The sequence below is a fragment of the Saimiri boliviensis genome, chromosome 1, assembly GCF_048565385.1.
Source record: "Saimiri boliviensis isolate mSaiBol1 chromosome 1, mSaiBol1.pri, whole genome shotgun sequence".
Lineage (NCBI taxonomy): Eukaryota > Metazoa > Chordata > Mammalia > Primates > Cebidae > Saimiri > Saimiri boliviensis.
The window spans coordinates 210,712,707-210,730,204 of NC_133449.1; the positions used below are offsets into that span (position 1 = coordinate 210,712,707).

Consider the following 17,498-nt stretch of genomic DNA (forward strand, 5'->3'; position numbering starts at 1 on the left):
ACCAGTAACTAGGATTAAGTCACAGCCTAGATGGGAATGTGCTAGGCCTAATCTATATACCCCAAGAAGCTGCAAGAACTAGTCAGAATATATTGGTAGGAAACAGAGGAGTATGTGGGACTGGATGTTGAGGGTGCTTGATCAAGAAGACTGAAACATAAGACTGGAAAAAAGTGAGCTTATTAACTTGGAGACATTTTCAAGACATGAGATTTAATACCCTATCGAGGTCCCAAGGCATGGTGCAAACTTCCTGTTAGGATGGTTACTAGAAGCAACTGCCTATGTTGAATGAAGTAAAAATGCCTGAACTGCTGAAGGCAGATAGTGAAGAACAGAATTAAAAGGGATCAGGGAAATGGGTAGGCTGGAGTAGATATAGTATATGAGGCCAGAAGCCTACACAAGGATTATGTTCCATGGAAGGACCCGGAGGACACGCCATTCACCAAGGCCATCAGGAATGAACTAGTAAGAGAGGCACTAGCCTCACTAAAAAGTTCAGTGACAGTTCACTTTTAATGATCAGAGCTAACAATAGAAGATACTATCACAGACCTTGGCTTATCAAAAGGAATGGGAATGATGGGTCCCAGAAGCACATTAAATGCCAGGGGGCAGGGTTTACTGCCAGAAGTCAGGGGTAATCAAAATTATCATGACTGGCAAAATCAGAGTGATAGTCAAGGAGGTTCAACCCAAAACGAGCTGGGGAGTTGGCTAAGAAAGTTCAGTGTCCCTAGGTGCAAAATAGATGGGCAGGCAACAGGAATATTGCCTCGTATACATAATCAAAAAAAGCAAGAGTGGATGGGGAGAGTAACAGTGGCTATCACAATAAAAAGCATCATGATTCCTCACCCAATGGCCAGTTCTGAGCCAATTTTCAGACTGTGAACCTATTGAAGGATGACCATGTCCCTGGAGGGAAGGACCCCATAATCATATACTGCAATGATTTTTCCTACCCTTCCCTAAAGGTATCTAGGCCTTTTCTCAGGTGACTGCATACTGGAAAGTTGGAAATATTTAGACACTTCAGGAAAGACAGACATGGGGTCTGAGTTAATATCGATACCTGAAGACCGACAGTATCATCTTGGCCTTCTTATTAGAGCAGCAGCATATAGGAGCCAGGTATTAGGTCTGTGCAAAAGTAATTTTGTTTTTTGTCATTACTTTTAATGGTAAAAACTGCAATTACTTTTGCACCAAACCAATAAACTTTAGTCTTGGCCAAATCCTGGCTCATGATGTGTACCCTGGGTCCACAGGGACAATTGATGGTCACCAGTCCCTGATTGTTATATTTGGTATAGACACGCTTGGCAGTTAGAGTAATTCCTGCACTGAGTTTTAGATCCTGAAGTAAGAGGTATTATTATAGTGAGGAAGGCTAAGTAGAGTCTTGGAAACTGATCCCCAGTCCACTTCAGGCAAAAGAGTAAACCAAAAGCAGTATCTCACATTTTAGGTGGGGATGGAGGAGATTAATGCCAATTCTTTTTTTTTTTTTTTTCTTTTTTTTGAGACAAGAGTCTTGTGTTGCCCAGAGTGGAGTGCAGTGGCACAATCTGGGCTCACTGCAACCTCTGCCTGCCGAGTTGAAGCAATTCTCCTGCCTCAGCCTCCCAAGTAGGTGGGAACTACAGGCATGCACCACCATGTCCAACTAATTTTTTTGTATTTTTAGTAAAGACGTAGTTTCACCATGTTGGCAAGGATGGTCTGGAACTCCTGAACTTGTGATCCCCTCACCTTCGTCTTCCAAAGTGCTGGGATTACAGGCACGAACCTCCATGCCCGGCCAGTGCCAACTCTAAAGGACTTTCAATACACTTCGGTTTTGGTCCCTATCATATCTCCATTTAATTCACCTGTCTGCTCCCCACAAGAACTAGATAAATCCTAGACAAGGACCATAGGCTACTGCTAGACCAACCAAGTAGTATCCCTGATTATAGCTGCCAGACTCGACCTGTAACTTTAGCAGAGCATAGCAGTATGGCCATAGGCACACAGTATATTGTATAGCAAAATGAGCACACACCTTCTTGATATTTATGCTACACACCCCTTTATTTGTTTTTTAGAGTTGTTCCATCCACATTTCAATTATCCAAATATTTTGAGCAACTTGTTGCTATGGACTGAATGTGTGTGTCCTCCCAAAACTCAACCCTACTCCTAATAATATTAGAAAGTAGGGCCTTTGGTAGGTAATTAGGATTAGGGGTGGTCTTGAGGGATACGAATCCCATGAGGGATTCTAAAAACCCAAGAAGACTTGCTTCTTTCTGCTCTCTGCCATGTGAAAATCCCACAAGTAGGCAGTCTGCAGCCCAGAAGAGGGCACTCACCAGAACCTGAACATGCTAATCCCATTTTAGACTTCCAGCCTCCAGAATTGTGTGAAACAAATTTTTTGTCATTTATAAACCATCCAGTATATAGTAATTTGTTATAGCAGCCTGAACCAAGACACTTATCTTTCAGTTTTTCAAAAGCATGAAACAAAATTCTCATAGAAATTCTCGTGCTGATTTTTTTTTTTTTTTTTTTCGAGACGGAGTTTCGCTCTTGTTACCCAGGCTGGAGTGCAATGACGCGATCTCGGCTCACCACAACCTCCGCCTCCTGGGTTCAGGCAATTCTCCTGCCTCAGCCTCCCGAGTAGCTGGGATTACAGGCACGCACCACCATGCCCAGCTAATTTTTTGTATTTTTTTTAGTAGAGACGGGGTTTCACCATGTTGACCAGGATGGTCTCAATCTCTTGACCTCGCGATCCACCCGCCTTGGCCTCCCAAAGTGCTGGGATTACAGGCTTGAGCCACCGCGCCCGGCCTCTCATAGAAATTCTCAATTCCAAATTCATCAATTTCCATAATTTTTTTCAATTACATAATTGCAATAATGTGTAATTAGCGTTAACAGGCTTAAAAACACACACAATAATCTCTTAAAACATACAATCCAACTTATAGGAACATAAATGCATGTTATGTTAGAGTGGCTGACCACCTGTAAACATGTAGATTCATCATGCCAAAGACAGCACTTTTACAGATAGAATAGAGAGGGTCCATCATTCATTCCAAGGAGTTAAGTGAAGCTCAGTTATGAATGCATTTACACTCAGAAAGAATATGATTCTCCTCTTTCTTCCAGCTTTGTGTGTGCATGTGTGGCAGGGCAGTGCGAGGGGCTTCGTAGGAGGGGATAGAGGGCAGTATAGTAAAATTTTTGCTCTTTTCAACTCTAAACAGATAAGATTTTATCATATGCCTGCCCTAAACCACTATTAGTCCCCATTCCCTTCCAGACAAAACTTAAAGCTCTTTAAAAGTAGTGCTTGAGGCCCTATACCATCTTGGATCCTCACATCTTTTCAGTCTTATTTCTACGTTGTGCCATTTTCCGCTGTCAATTTTCTTTTCATGCCAAACCAGAGATCATGCTTTTTTATGTATCCATGTCTTTTCCAATCAGTCTCGGATGAATTTTTCCTTTTTTAGGGTGATTGGATAACTTATTGCCCAAACTGTGACACATGCAAGAAAGGGGACACTAATGAGATAAAACAATGGGAAAGCCGACGAAAACTGGCATAGAACTCTGCAAACTGGCCTATGGTCACCCCACTCCATCATGGGCCCAGTGAATTCATCATCACTGTGATCTCACTGCCTAACACTCAGTGGGCACTTCAAAAACCTTAGCTAAAATTTATTATATACTGTACGATCTACTGCTGTTTTTACTGCTCTCTCTAACCTTAGTTACCACTAATACATATAGAAAATTTGTGTCCATTACAAAATGTGCCCTTTCATTTTGGCAGCAAATTCCTGACTACATGGTGAATGGACACGAGGCTGGATTTCACAACTTTCCTCTCCCATGAATATTTCTGTGTAGTAAAACAAATTACTCAATGTGTCTCCAACTATATATCCTATATAAATTAAGTGGTTGTAAAGATATTGAAACATTCCACTAAAATACATATCAGATGCCATCGGAATTTTGGGTGAGATAAGATGCAAAGAGGATTTGTAGTAAGAGAAATAAGAGAAGTATCAAACATCTACTTGGAATTTTATGCAGTGAATACGAGAACCCTGTGAAAATTTACTGGGAAGTAGTAAATTTGCTACACATAGAACCAGTTATTTTACAAGTGGAATACAGGACTATAATATTACTTTGGGAAAACATATTGCCAGTATCAACCTAAGAAAAAGAAAAACTGACATCTTTCCAAAATGGGCTTTGATAAATCATATTATGTATAAAATGTTCAATTTGTTTCAGGAAATCAAATTCAGATAAGCGTTCAGTGTTTTTGTTATTTTTCAATACTTTTGTAATACATTTTTTTTCGTGTAGTACATACATTAAAAATATTAGCCATTAGGCACTTTAAAAAAAGCCCCAAAACCTTCAAACTTCTTATCCATTAAGATCCTGACTTTCCTTCTAGGTCTACTCCAGGTACCCTACTCCTCTATTAATCATTCTCTATATCTGGAACACCAAATCTTTTTATTTTTAAATTGCTTATATTAAAATAGCAATTTAAGATACAATTTTAAAAATGGGCTCAATTTAAAAGTCTAAGCATCATCAGGTTAAAAAAGTTAATAGTTAAAATATGCAATTAACAAATCAAAGCTCACAATTAAAAAAAAAAAAATAGCCTGTGCCTTATCTCTTTTCTCCCCATCTCTGCTTTCTATTTTCCAGAAACTTTTTTTTACCTACTGAAAGCTGTTTATTGTGGTAGCAAATTCTATTTTTCTAAATAATATAATTACTAGCTACTTCTTCATTTATATATTTTAGACATTATCTCTTGACTTCTTTTTAGTAGGATTTTATCAGTTAGGATGCCTCAACTTCCAGTAATAATCATCCCACCTAGTTTAAGAAATGAGCATTGTAGTTCAGCACAGTGGCATGTGCCTGTAGTTCCAGCTACTCAGGAGGGAAGGATCAGTAGAGCCCAGGTGTTCAAAAACAGCCTGGGCAACACAGGAAGACTCCTGTTTCTAAATAAATAAAAATTTGAAAAATTTACAAAAAAAAAAGAAGAACAACAAGAAGAATAAATGAGAGAGAACTGCATTCACTTTCCCAACTGGAAGCCTCGGAGTCAGCTTCACCCAGCAGCTCTAACTCCGTTTCTCTGTGGCTCCCTCGGTTCTCTTCCCTTCTGTGTGATGTCTTCATCTCTACATTGATTGCGTCTCTTGTGGGAGCAAAAGAGATGTAACAGTTCCTGGTTTCACAACAACACACCCAATACTCAGAGGCAAAGAAGAGACTCATAAAATAAATAAATAAATAAATAAATAAATAAATAAATAAATAAAGCCCTCTCTCTGAATTTCTAAACAAACCTCTCATAACTCTTTATTCCAAATTGGGTTATATGCCCATTCCTTAACTATGTCCTATGGCCTAGGAAAAGCCATGAATTTATTGGCTTTGACCTGCCCGTCCATAAATGTAGTAGAGCGGCAAACAGGATGGGATTACATGAATCAATTTAAGTTAATCAGGGTGAACTCTAAAGCTGGACCATGTGGCCACTATCCTACGGGAGAAAGAAATAATGGAGGTTGGATTAACAACGCTAACTTCCACTATGGTCATTTAGCACTCACGCTACCTCTACCCCTACCACTCCAATAGAACTACTGTATATTACCATGTTTGCTAAAATCAGTAACAATATTTACTTCATGTTGACAATAGATGGTAACAGGCTATGATGATTTTGTTTCCTTTCTGTATAATTGTTCTGCTTCACTGGTAATTTGTAATTGCTTCTTCTTAAAAATCCTACAAAATTTACTTTTAATACATCCTTAAGTTTTCCTAATGTTTCATCATATTAGTTTATCAGAGAATTTATGTATTAGTAGGGGAGCAGACAACAGACAAGACAGACAGGTAAATAAAGTAATTGCAAATTATGATAATTCCTACAAAGGAATATACAGGGTAATTAGAAAAAGTAACAGAAGAAGCCCTCTTAGGAAAATGTTTTGGAAGCCTCTTTAAGGAAGTGACATCTGGCCTCAGACCTAAAGGATGACAAATGGCTCTATGTGCGAAAAGCCAAGGAAGCATTCCAGGAACAGAAATGACCAGAGCAAAAGCCTAGAAGTGGAGAAGAATTTGGCAGGCTTGAGGACAGAAAGCAAGCCAATTGGCTGGAACATAATGAGTAGGGGGGAGAATGATAGGGAACGGGGTTTTGGAGAGTTAGACTGAAGTGAGATCACGCATGCTCTTATAAGACTCAATGGGAAGGAGGTTGAATTTTTCTGAAAAAGTTTGAAGGAATATAATTTGTTTTACATTTTTATAGATTCCTCTCTGGTTTCTATATGAGAGTGGCAGGCGGGGGAGAGAGAGTAGAAATGAAAGTATGAAAAACAGGCAGAAGTCAACTAGCATTCTTTTTCTTGCAGCAGTTCTATTGGACTGTACTTACAGGGCTATACAGATAGGTTTCTTTTTTTTAAAGTTTGAACCCTTTTCAAAATGTCTAATTAGCTTATTTTATTAATGTATTGTCATTTAAAACTACATGTTGATTTAACTGTGACAACCCATAGGAAAACAACATGGAGAGCTAATTGTATTTCTTTTTCCTTCCTACCAAATACGTCTGTCTTGGCTAATTATTTTTGATGAGTTACATAAGCTCATATACTATCTCCTCTGGAAGTTTTGTTAATGGCAGTATATGAAACACTAGTTTTGTACGGTTTTTACTTACATTCCTCTAATTAAAATGATATTAACTAGTCAGAGGAAAAAACAAAAACAGGATTCATAAAATCAAATGTTAAGAAACCATAAAATTGCACTGTGTTACACCAAGTCTCTACTTCTAATTTGAGATAGTCAAAAAATTAAGATGTATGGAGAACTTAAAATGAAGAGAGAAATTTCTAGCCAAATGAGTTTTTAATTCCTCAAATTAATGTTAATACAAAATTAGTAAAAATAAATTAAAATTTAAAAAGTAATTGTTAGATGAGTGCTCACTCTATTATCAACTCTATTTCTTACTCACTTTTCTCCAGCAGTTATCTGCCTCCTCGAGTCCTTTCCATGTCACAAACCCTTTCCTACCTTAAGGTCTTTGCATTTGCTTTCCTTCCTCCTCTTCCCATGGTTTTTCCTACAATCAGCTCCATCTCATCCTTCCAGATACAGCTCAAAGAAGCTGTCTCTGACCATCCCAACTGCTCTTGCCATTTAAATGTCTCTTTACTCTTTCTCATAGTACCCTATCGTTCCTTTACAGAAACCATTCCACTATCTTTTTTTTTCTTAAGATATGAAGGACTTACTATGATGCCTAGGTGGGTCTCCACTAAAGCTTGCAAGTTCATGGGCTCACGCAATCCTCCCCAACTCAGCCTCTCAAGTAGCTAGGACTACAGGCATGGACCATTGGACCCAGCTTCCATTTGTAATCCTGTTACTTACTTATTCGTCTGTCTTTCTCCTTCTCCACTTTCAAACTAGAATGTCAACTCCAAGTGAGAAAAATCCTGACCTTAACACTGTTTTCCTAGTACTTAGCCTGAGGACAGGGAGAGAACTTTCAAGAAATATTTGAATTTATACTGCAATCTGTGGACTCAATTTAAATTTAACTCGCTCAATTAGAGCATATATGTATCCAGCAGGAGTAGGACAGTACATAATAGGTCCTTGTGATCTTATAAGACGTGTATTAATTGACCCACTTCCTAACCAGTTATGAGAAATCTGCTACACCCAATTTGGATTCCCTTTTATAGTGTCCTTCGGATACACTTCCTAGTGAGAGACATTTGAGATTTCTCATTTGGGGCAAGGGTACTCACTTCTTGCAGGTGCAGATTCCTTTGAATTGAAGAATGGGAGGTGCCTGATGGGTTGAGATAGTCCGTGGTCTGGGTCTACTGCAGACTTTGGGGTTTTATGGCATATAACTGCTCTACTGTGAAGAATTGCCTGCCAATTTTCTTTTAGGGAGATTTCTTTTGTATTTAGTTAATGCTGAAGACCTTAGTGGGTCAGCTTTCTCCTTAAGTTGTCAATTCTTCTGAACCTCTGTTTCTTAGCAACAGCTGGGACTCTGTCCATTGACATTGTTCTCTGTTTTGGCCTCACAAGCAAACAAGAGAATAAGTAGGCATGCCAGCTTGCCCTTTATTCATATCCCTATACACATAGTGCATTCCAATCCTAGTTGCTATTGATAGATGGTGTGAAGCATCATCATATTTCTGAGGCATGAAAAGGGATAGTAGAATATATTTTGTTGGGGGAAGCAGAGGGATTGGGGTTCCTTACTATCACTTGCACCTCCTTGAGAGTCTTACTCCTAATACTAAGATTTCACTGTCTGGTATTCAGTATAAAAACTCTGGTATTAGAAAAAATGTGGCAAAAAAAAAAAAGTTGCAATTAAACATGCTTCTCAAATAATCTCATCTGGTCTTACATTCTCAGACCATAGGCCACAGGCAGAAATGTCTTCCAGTAATTGTCAAATCTGCAGAGTTTGCTTCATATGCTTTCTTCTGGAAAACTTGTTTAAAACGTCTTTCTTTTCCAATGTACTTTTCAAAACTTATATACAGTAACCAATATACTTGATATTTAAAAATATTTGGCTACCAAATTCTCTAATACACAACTCAATGACTATATAATCTGAGTTCTAAAACACTATGGAAAAAGTCTGGATAAAAGATTCACTGCTGCATAACACAAACTAAGTTTCCATCTTATGATGGAAAGTCCACGTTTAAGGCGTACCTATCTCACCTTGAATCAGCCAGTTTTAGTTTCTCTGAGGTCTGTTGTTTGCAACCCCACTCATGGTCAAACTGAGGCAGGGCTCTTTCAGTTGCAACTGGCTGAAATCGACTCAAGCCAGATTAAGCAAAGACACAAAATTTTATTATAAGGACAAATTATCACAAATAATTCAAAGATAGGGAGCAGACCTATCTTTGCAAGCCACTAAAATCAGGAACCAAGGCAGCTACTATATCTATGTCTGGTATGTCAGTACTGCTTCATGAAAGCAGACTCTGGAGTCAAACTGCCTGGGTTTTACTTATCTTTAGCATCTAATTTAAGCAAGCTTCTTAGTTTCCTTATCTGTAAGGCAAGGAAAATAGTACAGGTTGATTACCCTTAATTAAAAAATCTGAAATGCTCCGAAATCTGAAACTTATTATTATTTTTTTAAATACAGCTTGGGTTTCACTAAGTTGCCCCAGCAGGTCTTGAACTCTTCCTGCTTCATGAAACTTTTTGAGCACCTACGCAACATCACAGAAGGAAAATTCCACAACTGACCTCATATGATACATCACGTTTCATGCACAAAATTATGAAAACATAAAATTGCTTTCAGGCTATGTGTATAAGGTATATATAAAACATAAAAGAATTTCATGTTTAGACTTGAGTACTCATCCCCAGTATATCTAATTATATATATGCAAATATTCCAAAATCCCAAATCCTAAATAATTCTGGTTCCAATCTTTTTGGATAAGGAATACTAAACCTGTACCCAACTTCATAGACTTATAGCACTTAGAACACTGGGTGACAGATTACTTAAGTAATCTGAGATTACTCTTGTTCTGCATCACAGCTGTCAGATTCTCCACATGCTGCTTGCTACCGATCAAGGCAGCCTTGGCCTAAGTTTATATTTTCCTAGTTCAAGTGATGAGCAGTCTGACACGCTTTCCTCAATCCTAATTTTAAATTCTCAGAACAATCTGATTCATTCAGATAGGGTTCTGTTGTTCACTTAGCTAAAGCCAGAGGTGTTAGGTCACCTAATACATTCATAGCTGCTGAGGCCTATTTCTGAATGTGTGTGGATGTTTCTCAGTTGTGAGGGATCATGAATCAAGATAAAAATTTTTTAAATGTTTTTTATACTTCTCTCAGCTCAGTGATCTTCTGTTCTTTTATAGTCACAAAAAGTTCCCAAATAAGTGACCTACTCAATGTTATACAGCTAATGATAGATAAAGCTGTGATATAAAACTAGGTCTGAAGCTGGTCCAAAGGTAGTGAGTTATCGCAACTGGATGTTCAGCCAGTTCTAGATCGAACTCGTTGTTCTACTCTTTCTCCCAGATTCTCACTACTGTTCTTGACTAGTTTTAAACAAACAAGGTCCAATTCCAAATCCAATATTCTTTTTACTAAATAATTCATTAGAGTTACTTATATTTATTGAGATTAGGTAGCTGACCCTATATTTAACCAAGCCTGAGACAGAAGACTTCAAGAAGTTAATAATTGGCTTTGCTGTTTTTCTTATTAATAATTAAAAAAACCCGAGGTGTAACATATATAAAGTTCACAAAATTTCAGTATAACATATATACTGCACAAAATTTCAATGTGCAGCTTGATGAACTTTCTCATACACGTACACCAGTGTAACAACCATCCAGATCAAGGTGTACATTTCCATCACTTCAGAGGGCTCACTGTGCCCCTTTTAAGTCAATACCAACACCAGAACCCCTTCTAAGTCAATACCATCCTGACTTCCATCATCAGTTAGTTTCACTTGTTTCTGAATTTCATATAAATTGAATTATATGAATTCTTTTGTGTTTATTTCACCCAATGCAATGCCTGTGAGATTTATCTATGTTACTGTGTATAGCATTTTCTGTTTTACTACCAGATAATATTCAATTTTATGAATATACTTCACTTTATTCCAGTTTGGGGCTATAATGAATCAAACTGCTATGAACACATTGTTACATAAAACTTTTAGTAGGCACATATATTCATTTATCTTAAGTATACACTCAGGAGTGAAACTGCTGAATTACAGGGTAGGCGTAAGTTCAACTATAATGAATACTGCCCATCAATTTTCCAAAGTGGTTGTAACCAATTTGCACCCCTACCAGCAATAAGAGTTTGTTACACTATAAATTGTTTTTTTGTTTGTTTGTTTGTTTTTTGAGATGAAGTTTCCCTCTTGTTGCCCAGGCTGGAGTGCAATGGCGCATTCTCGGCTCACTGCAAACTCCGCCTCCTGGGTTCAAGCAATTCTCCTGCCTCAGCCTCCCGAGTAGCTGGGACTACAGGCGTGTGCCACCACGCCCAGGTAATTTTTGTATTTTTAGTAGAGACAGGGTTTCACCATGTTGACCAGAATGGTCTCGATCTCTCGACCTCGTGATCTACCCGCCTCGGCCTCCCAAAGTGCTGGGATTACAGGCGTGAGCCACCGTGCCCGGCCTAGAAATTCTTAAGTCTTAAACCAAACATAATGATCTCTCCACCTATACATCTCCAAATACATTACTATATAAGTGAATGTCATTCAGTTACAAATGTTCAACATCCCTCCTCTTAACCCTGCCTGAATACAATCCCATCGAGTTTTGTCATCCTTCCCAATTCTAATTCTCTCCCCTACCCTAATCTATCATGTCATTTCTAACCTCTTATCTGCCAAAGACTCCTGACTGGATTAGGAATACTGTATCTACTTCAACGCACATCTAATCCTTCTTTGGGATTTGTGCCTAAAAGTAAAATTTTCAATTTGCCAATCCCGTCAAGCTACCACGCAGTTACGTCCTTCAGTAGTTTTCCTCGTCTTGAAATACATACTTTACTCAGCAGTTGGGTCCTGAACGGCCTATGTAGCCTCATCTTGTTCAGCTGCTATTTGCTCCAGCAGTATCATGCTTCTTAGAATCCCTTATAGATAAGGCGGCCATGCAATTTACTATCCAAACCTAAACACTTCTGAAAGTGAATATAGCCTGCTCTTGGCAAATTGGTAAGTGCATTGACATGATCTCTTTGACCCTAGAATTTTTGCCCATGTTGTTTTTTTACCCAGAAAGCAACTCTTATTTCCCTTTTTTGTCTACCTAATTCACATTAATTCTTCAGCTCTAGATCATGTGGATCATGTCACTTCCTTGAGATTTTCCCGACTAGGGTTCTTTATTACGGATTCTCATAGCACTGTATGTCTCTTCATACTACTTTTCTAAGCTGTGATTTTATAGTGTAACTGTTTTCTGAACTAGACTTCAACTTTGCAAGTGTTAGTTTTTGCTGTGTTATGATCCCTCCCTACTCCTAATAGAATGTCTGGTAATACAATCTTACATTTTTATTGAATGAATGTCAACACAAAGCACACAGTCTCTTTGCTTAAGGATCTCATAATGTAGCATGGAAACAAATGCTATATTGTGAAACAATGATACGCTGCACTTACAGAATACTCAATTCCATGTCCTAAAAGGGAGGTCAGAGAGTTGTCTGACAAGTCTCGTAAGTTGTCAGCACAATTGTGTCAGGGTACTCAACGGTTCTTGAGCATTTACTTAAATGAACCTACAAAAGATTGACCCATAAGATAAATGGGCTATATCCATTTACAAAGAGAGATACCTTTCCAGTGACCTGAAGAAGTGTCTAGAGTGTCAAGTGTCTATTAGGAATGATGGGAGACAATACTGAGATCAGTCTGTGAAAATGCTAAGTAACTAAAATATTAGGAGTATATGATATGTACATATATGTTTATATCCATGCAAGTTTAGTTTATAAATATATGTGGTATATAAGCAAGGGAGTGATTTAATTAGATTTCAAGTTTGAAAGAAACCTAAAGGGTAAGCTGACGTGAAAGATGTAGAGAAAATAGAGGCCTAAACTAAGCCTGGTAGTGGGATTGAAAAAGGATGAATACAAAATTTCTGCAAAAAATGGGTGGTACAGTTTGTCCCTCAGTATTTGCAGGGAATTAGTTTCAGGACCCCCATTTACCAAAACCTGAGGATGCTCAAGTCTCTTACAGTTGAAACTCTGTACTGAAAGTTACAGAGGACCAACAATATTTGGACAGTGAATAAATAATCTGAGTGAGGGTGAGCAAGGTGGCTCACTCCAGTAATCCCAGCACTTTGGGAGGCTAAGGAGGGCGGATCATGAAAGGTCAGGAGCTCGACATCAGCCTGGCCAACCTGATGAAATCCCATCTCTACTAAAAATACAAAAAAACTAGCTGGGCGTGGTGGCGCATGCCTGTAATCCCAGCTACTTAGGAGGCTGAGGCAGGAGAATTGCCTGAGCCCAGGAGGCGGAGGTTGCGGTGAGCCGAGATCGTGCCATTGCACTCCAGCCTGGGTAACAAGAGCGAAACTCAGTCTCAAAAAAAAAAAAAAAAAAAAAAAAGCCAGTTTATTCAAATAAAGTGAAACTGCAAATGTAACTACCTTGATAACAAAATCATCAAAGTACCTTTGGATTATCTACATGCTTTTTTAAAAAAAATGAACTGCCAAGACTGCTGCAATTTTCCACCTAGTGTGTACTTCAGTGAAGCAATAAAGTATGATTTTACTCCAAATCTAAATCTCCAAGGTTCAACATTTTATTACAAATTGGGCAAGATATTTTTTCGAATAGCATGTTTGATGGCACAATTAGTAGTAAAAAAACAAAAAAACGGTCTCGTGCTTTCAGAAAACGTAAAATAGATTGTATATACAGTAATTCTTTTCATAAGACAATGATAAAATGTCAGAGTTGTAACTGAGGACTTTATTAACTGAACTATACTTCTGATTCTAACAGTCTTTATAGGTTAATGGTTAGTTTCTCTGGAGAAATTAGAGGCACAGGAAATTCCTATCATTAAGGATATTTACATAAAGCTTAATATGAAAAATTAGCACTCAGTTCATAACTTTAGGGACTTCAGAAATGAAGATTTTATGATCTTATTATTCCTCACAACTCAGAATTAAAGCTAACTAATATTGCAAAGGATGGTAGTGTTCCATTTAGTTTTGCTATTCAATTATTGCTTATAGATGTTTTCAAAAAGGCCATGGGCATCTGTTTGCTTTCACCTACTCCTCCAGGTGAATATACCCTTCAATATGTAGTAAATACATATGTGGGGTTATGTTTTGAGATTTCTCTGAAGGCTTTGAACCAAACCGTTTAAACAGCTGGTAGCCTAAAACTCTGGAATATTTCCCACAAAGGAAAAATAATTATTAGGGGAACGCACTTACTGCAATCAAACTCATTTGAGTTGGAAAGTGGGCCTTTACACCAAATCCAATAACTTAACAATGAGATTAGAAGCTTTTAAAAATTATTAACCTCCGTCACTGGGCGCTGTGGCTCATGCCTGTAATTCCAGCACTTTGGCAGACAGAGGCAGGTGGATCGCTTGAGCTCAGGAGTTCGAGACCAACCTAGTAACACGGCAAAATCCCGCCTCTATAAATAGAAAAAAACAAAAATCATTAACCTTGAGTGAGTCAAGTCGATCTGCAGACTGAAGAAAAGGAAGTGAAACAATTCTGATTTAAAAAACAATGTTTTCAAAAAACCGGGGAATGAGTACACTACCATCCAACACACTGAAGGTATTTAACTAAGGCCCACAATTACAGTTACGATAGAAGCTGTCAACTAAAACGCACGAAGTTAAGCTGAGACAGTTACTAACATCCCTCGAGCAGCGTTTTTTTGTTGCGATTCGGCGCCGCACCCTTCACCCCGCCCTCTGGGGAGGAACCTAGAAAGGAAGGCTGGTACATTTCTAAACCAGGCTACCCACACATGAATGAAGCAGCCTAGCAAGCTGTCAACAACCGGGTCTCTATTTTCTCTCCTCCTCAGGCGCCCTGCCCGTGCGAGACATCAGCTTCCAGGGAGCGTCAATCGCAGATCGCCCAGGCCTAAGAGGTGGCGAGAGGCCATCACGGTTGCCAACAGCTGGCGTTCCCAGGTTGCCCGGTGTGACGCAGCAGCCCCCGCCCGGGCCCTGCGGCCTGGCGAATCGACGCAGCCGAGGCCTGTGCCACCGACCCTTGGCGCGACCCGGCCCTTTAGGCTTATTCAGCGCTGCCCTTCCGCCGCTTCCCGAGTCCCATCGCTGTCTCTCCCCACCCCCGTTTCTCCCCAGTTCCTCGTCAGTCTCCGCCGCGACGTCCTTGCGCAACCATCCCGAGTCACATTAGCGCCCATACCCGCACGGAGCGAGCCTGCAGCTCCCACTTCCCGGAATTCAACGCCGGGCCACTAAGGGTGGGTACCCAAGCGAGGATCAGCGTACTACAGCCGCGGCCAGAGTCCGGCGCCCTCCGCGCAGCCTGCGTGCGCACTCCCATTCGTGCGCGTGCGCGCGCTCGCCCTTTGCCCGCCCCAGCACCAATCGCTTTTTTCCTACGCCCACGACTCTTCAACGTAGTCCCTCCCGCCGCCCGCGCGCGAGCAGAAAGGGTTTGGCGTGCGCGCGCGCGCCCGCTCGCCCTTCTCGCGCTCGGTCAGGAAGGGGAGTGAGCACAGGCGCTTACGTCGCGCGGGAGGCGGAGGCGACGGCGACCTCGGTGGCGGCGGCGGCGGCGGCTACGACGGAGACGGTTGCGCTCGCTCGCTCTCTCGGCATCATGGCGGCTGCCGGGGGCAGATAAGCGGCGGGAGCGGGAGCGCGCGCGCGACGGCGGCGGCGGCGACGACTCGTTACTTCTGGCTCCTGCTGCTCTCGCCCTTGGTGCTTCAATAATGAATTGATTGTTGGATACACTTCGCGGGGGATCGCGCGTTGGTGCCGCGGGCTGGGGCTTCCCCTTCCCCTCCGCGTCTTTCCCCTTCCCCCTCCCTCGCACGGACTCTTGCTTACCCCGAAACGCCCGGAGCCCTAGGACTCGGCGGCGGAGATCCTGGGCGCGGGGGAGGCCGTCGACCCGAGTCGGCTCCCTCCGCCCCGCCAAGCCCGCCGGTAAGAAAGGGGGCGGCGGGAAGGACAGGAGCCGGCCGGGTGGAGGGCGGGCGCGGCGCGGTGCCCGGGCGGCGGCCCAGCGGCTGGGCGAAGGCCGGGCGGCTCTCTGAGGGCCGGTGGCGGTGTACGGGCCGCGGGCGCAGGGGGCGTGTGAGCGGCGAACACGGGCCGGCGGCCGCAGAGCGCATCCTCCCGCTGGCCTGGCGGCCCTGCCAGGGCCTCTTGAGCTTGGAGCCGACCGGGCCGCGAGAGGAGACCCGCGAATGGCGAGCGCTTATCCTGTGCGTTGGTCTTGCGGCGACCCGGGCTCCCAGCACGTGGGGAGCGGCGGGGAGGGGGAGGGGGAGGGGGCGGCGGCTCGAGCGAGCCTGGGAGGGCGCGGGGCGGGTCTGCGGGAAGTTTGAGGCGGGAAGAGGGACTCCCGGACCGGGAAGGAGGCCCTGGGAGAGGGGGACAGGTCCGCGAGGGAGGCTGATTGGAGCGCTTTGGATGGATGAGCGAGGAGGATGGTTTCCAAACCCCTTTAGAGTACCGCTTTAAAAACTTATCAGGAGCAGAGCAACTGCTAAAAGACAGGATTGAAGAGGTTTAATAACTTAGGGTAGTCATGGTTGAGATGCTTGAAAGGACGAGGAAGGAGCTGTGTGCACTTGGAGCTTCAGAAACTAGGGTTGTGAAAAGGGTCTCAGACAGGACTTATTCGAGTAAGGGAGATGGGGGGGAAAGGAAGTTAAAATGTTAAGAGAAAGCCATTTTGAGGGACGAAAAGAAGGTGAAAAGGAACGAAAAAGGGAGTGAACTCTTTTAACGAAGAAACGGGAAACGCAGTTTGTTAGCATACTTAGATTTTTAAGACTTAGTTGTTCAGTAAGGTTCTTTGACTAGGGTTGAGATTAATATTTAACATTAGGAATAAATGTGTTGAGTAGAATTACTTTTTAGATAACTGTTCTTGCAGAGTCTACTGGACTGTAGTCTAGAGAATTAACATCCTGATCCAGATGCAGACTTTGCTTTGATTGAGTTGGTAACAGTCTGTTTCCCTCCCTCTTTTGTGGAATGGAAATAATCGTAGGAGTGAATTCTCTTTGCTGAGGTCGGAGGACAGCTCTGCTCTCAGTTGGCTGTCTCGGTACTTTCTGGCTGGGGAAGGATCTGACGTCTCCTTCCCCCGCTTCTTCCTCTCCCTCCCCTGCCAGAGATCTCCTTTGTTTATTCGTGGATGGCTTGTAGGTGATTCTCCAGTGTTGTACTGAAATCTTGTAAGGTGGAAATGGTGTGCCTTGGATAATTATTTTTGCCCCAAATCTTTTACTAAAGAAATCAGATACAGCGTATATTCTATTACTTTTTTTTCCCGCAGAATAAAAAGCAAGTGAAAAACTGGATAAGTATTTAAAAAATTTTATCCCACTGTCCGTTTACCTGTGAAAGAACATGTTTATTTGGACTTAGGCATTTTTGTTGAGATGATGTGATACCTTTTATTTGCCTGTTCCTCCCATGGGAGCATTTTCAAAACTTTCTCACTCAGGTATATGAAGTTCTTGGTGATAGGAATGAGGACTTGATCAAGGGTAACCTTTTCCCTCCCTCACTTTATTTGACCAAGTTATCTAATAAGACTCCGTTATCTACTCTTGGGATGTAT

At 41.5% G+C, this 17,498-nt stretch overlaps 2 protein-coding genes across 3 annotated transcripts in view; one reads left to right on the top strand and one right to left on the bottom strand.

Annotated features, from left to right (window-relative positions):
* The window catches only part of LOC141585071 (uncharacterized), a 177,814-nt gene that overhangs the window by 160,001 nt on the left and 315 nt on the right, over positions 1 to 17,498 (bottom strand). Inside the window, exon 2 of the mRNA XM_074402243.1 lies at positions 15,749 to 16,368. Within this exon, the coding sequence (XP_074258344.1) occupies positions 15,749 to 16,368 (620 nt within the window). The remainder of the gene's footprint in view (positions 1 to 15,748; positions 16,369 to 17,498) is intronic.
* The window catches only part of CHD1 (chromodomain helicase DNA binding protein 1), a 78,540-nt gene continuing 76,800 nt past the window's right edge, over positions 15,759 to 17,498 (top strand). For both annotated transcript variants that reach the window (XM_039469717.2, XM_039469714.2), the window contains exon 1: positions 15,759 to 15,847. The gene's annotated coding sequence lies outside the window, so the exon portion shown is untranslated. The remainder of the gene's footprint in view (positions 15,848 to 17,498) is intronic.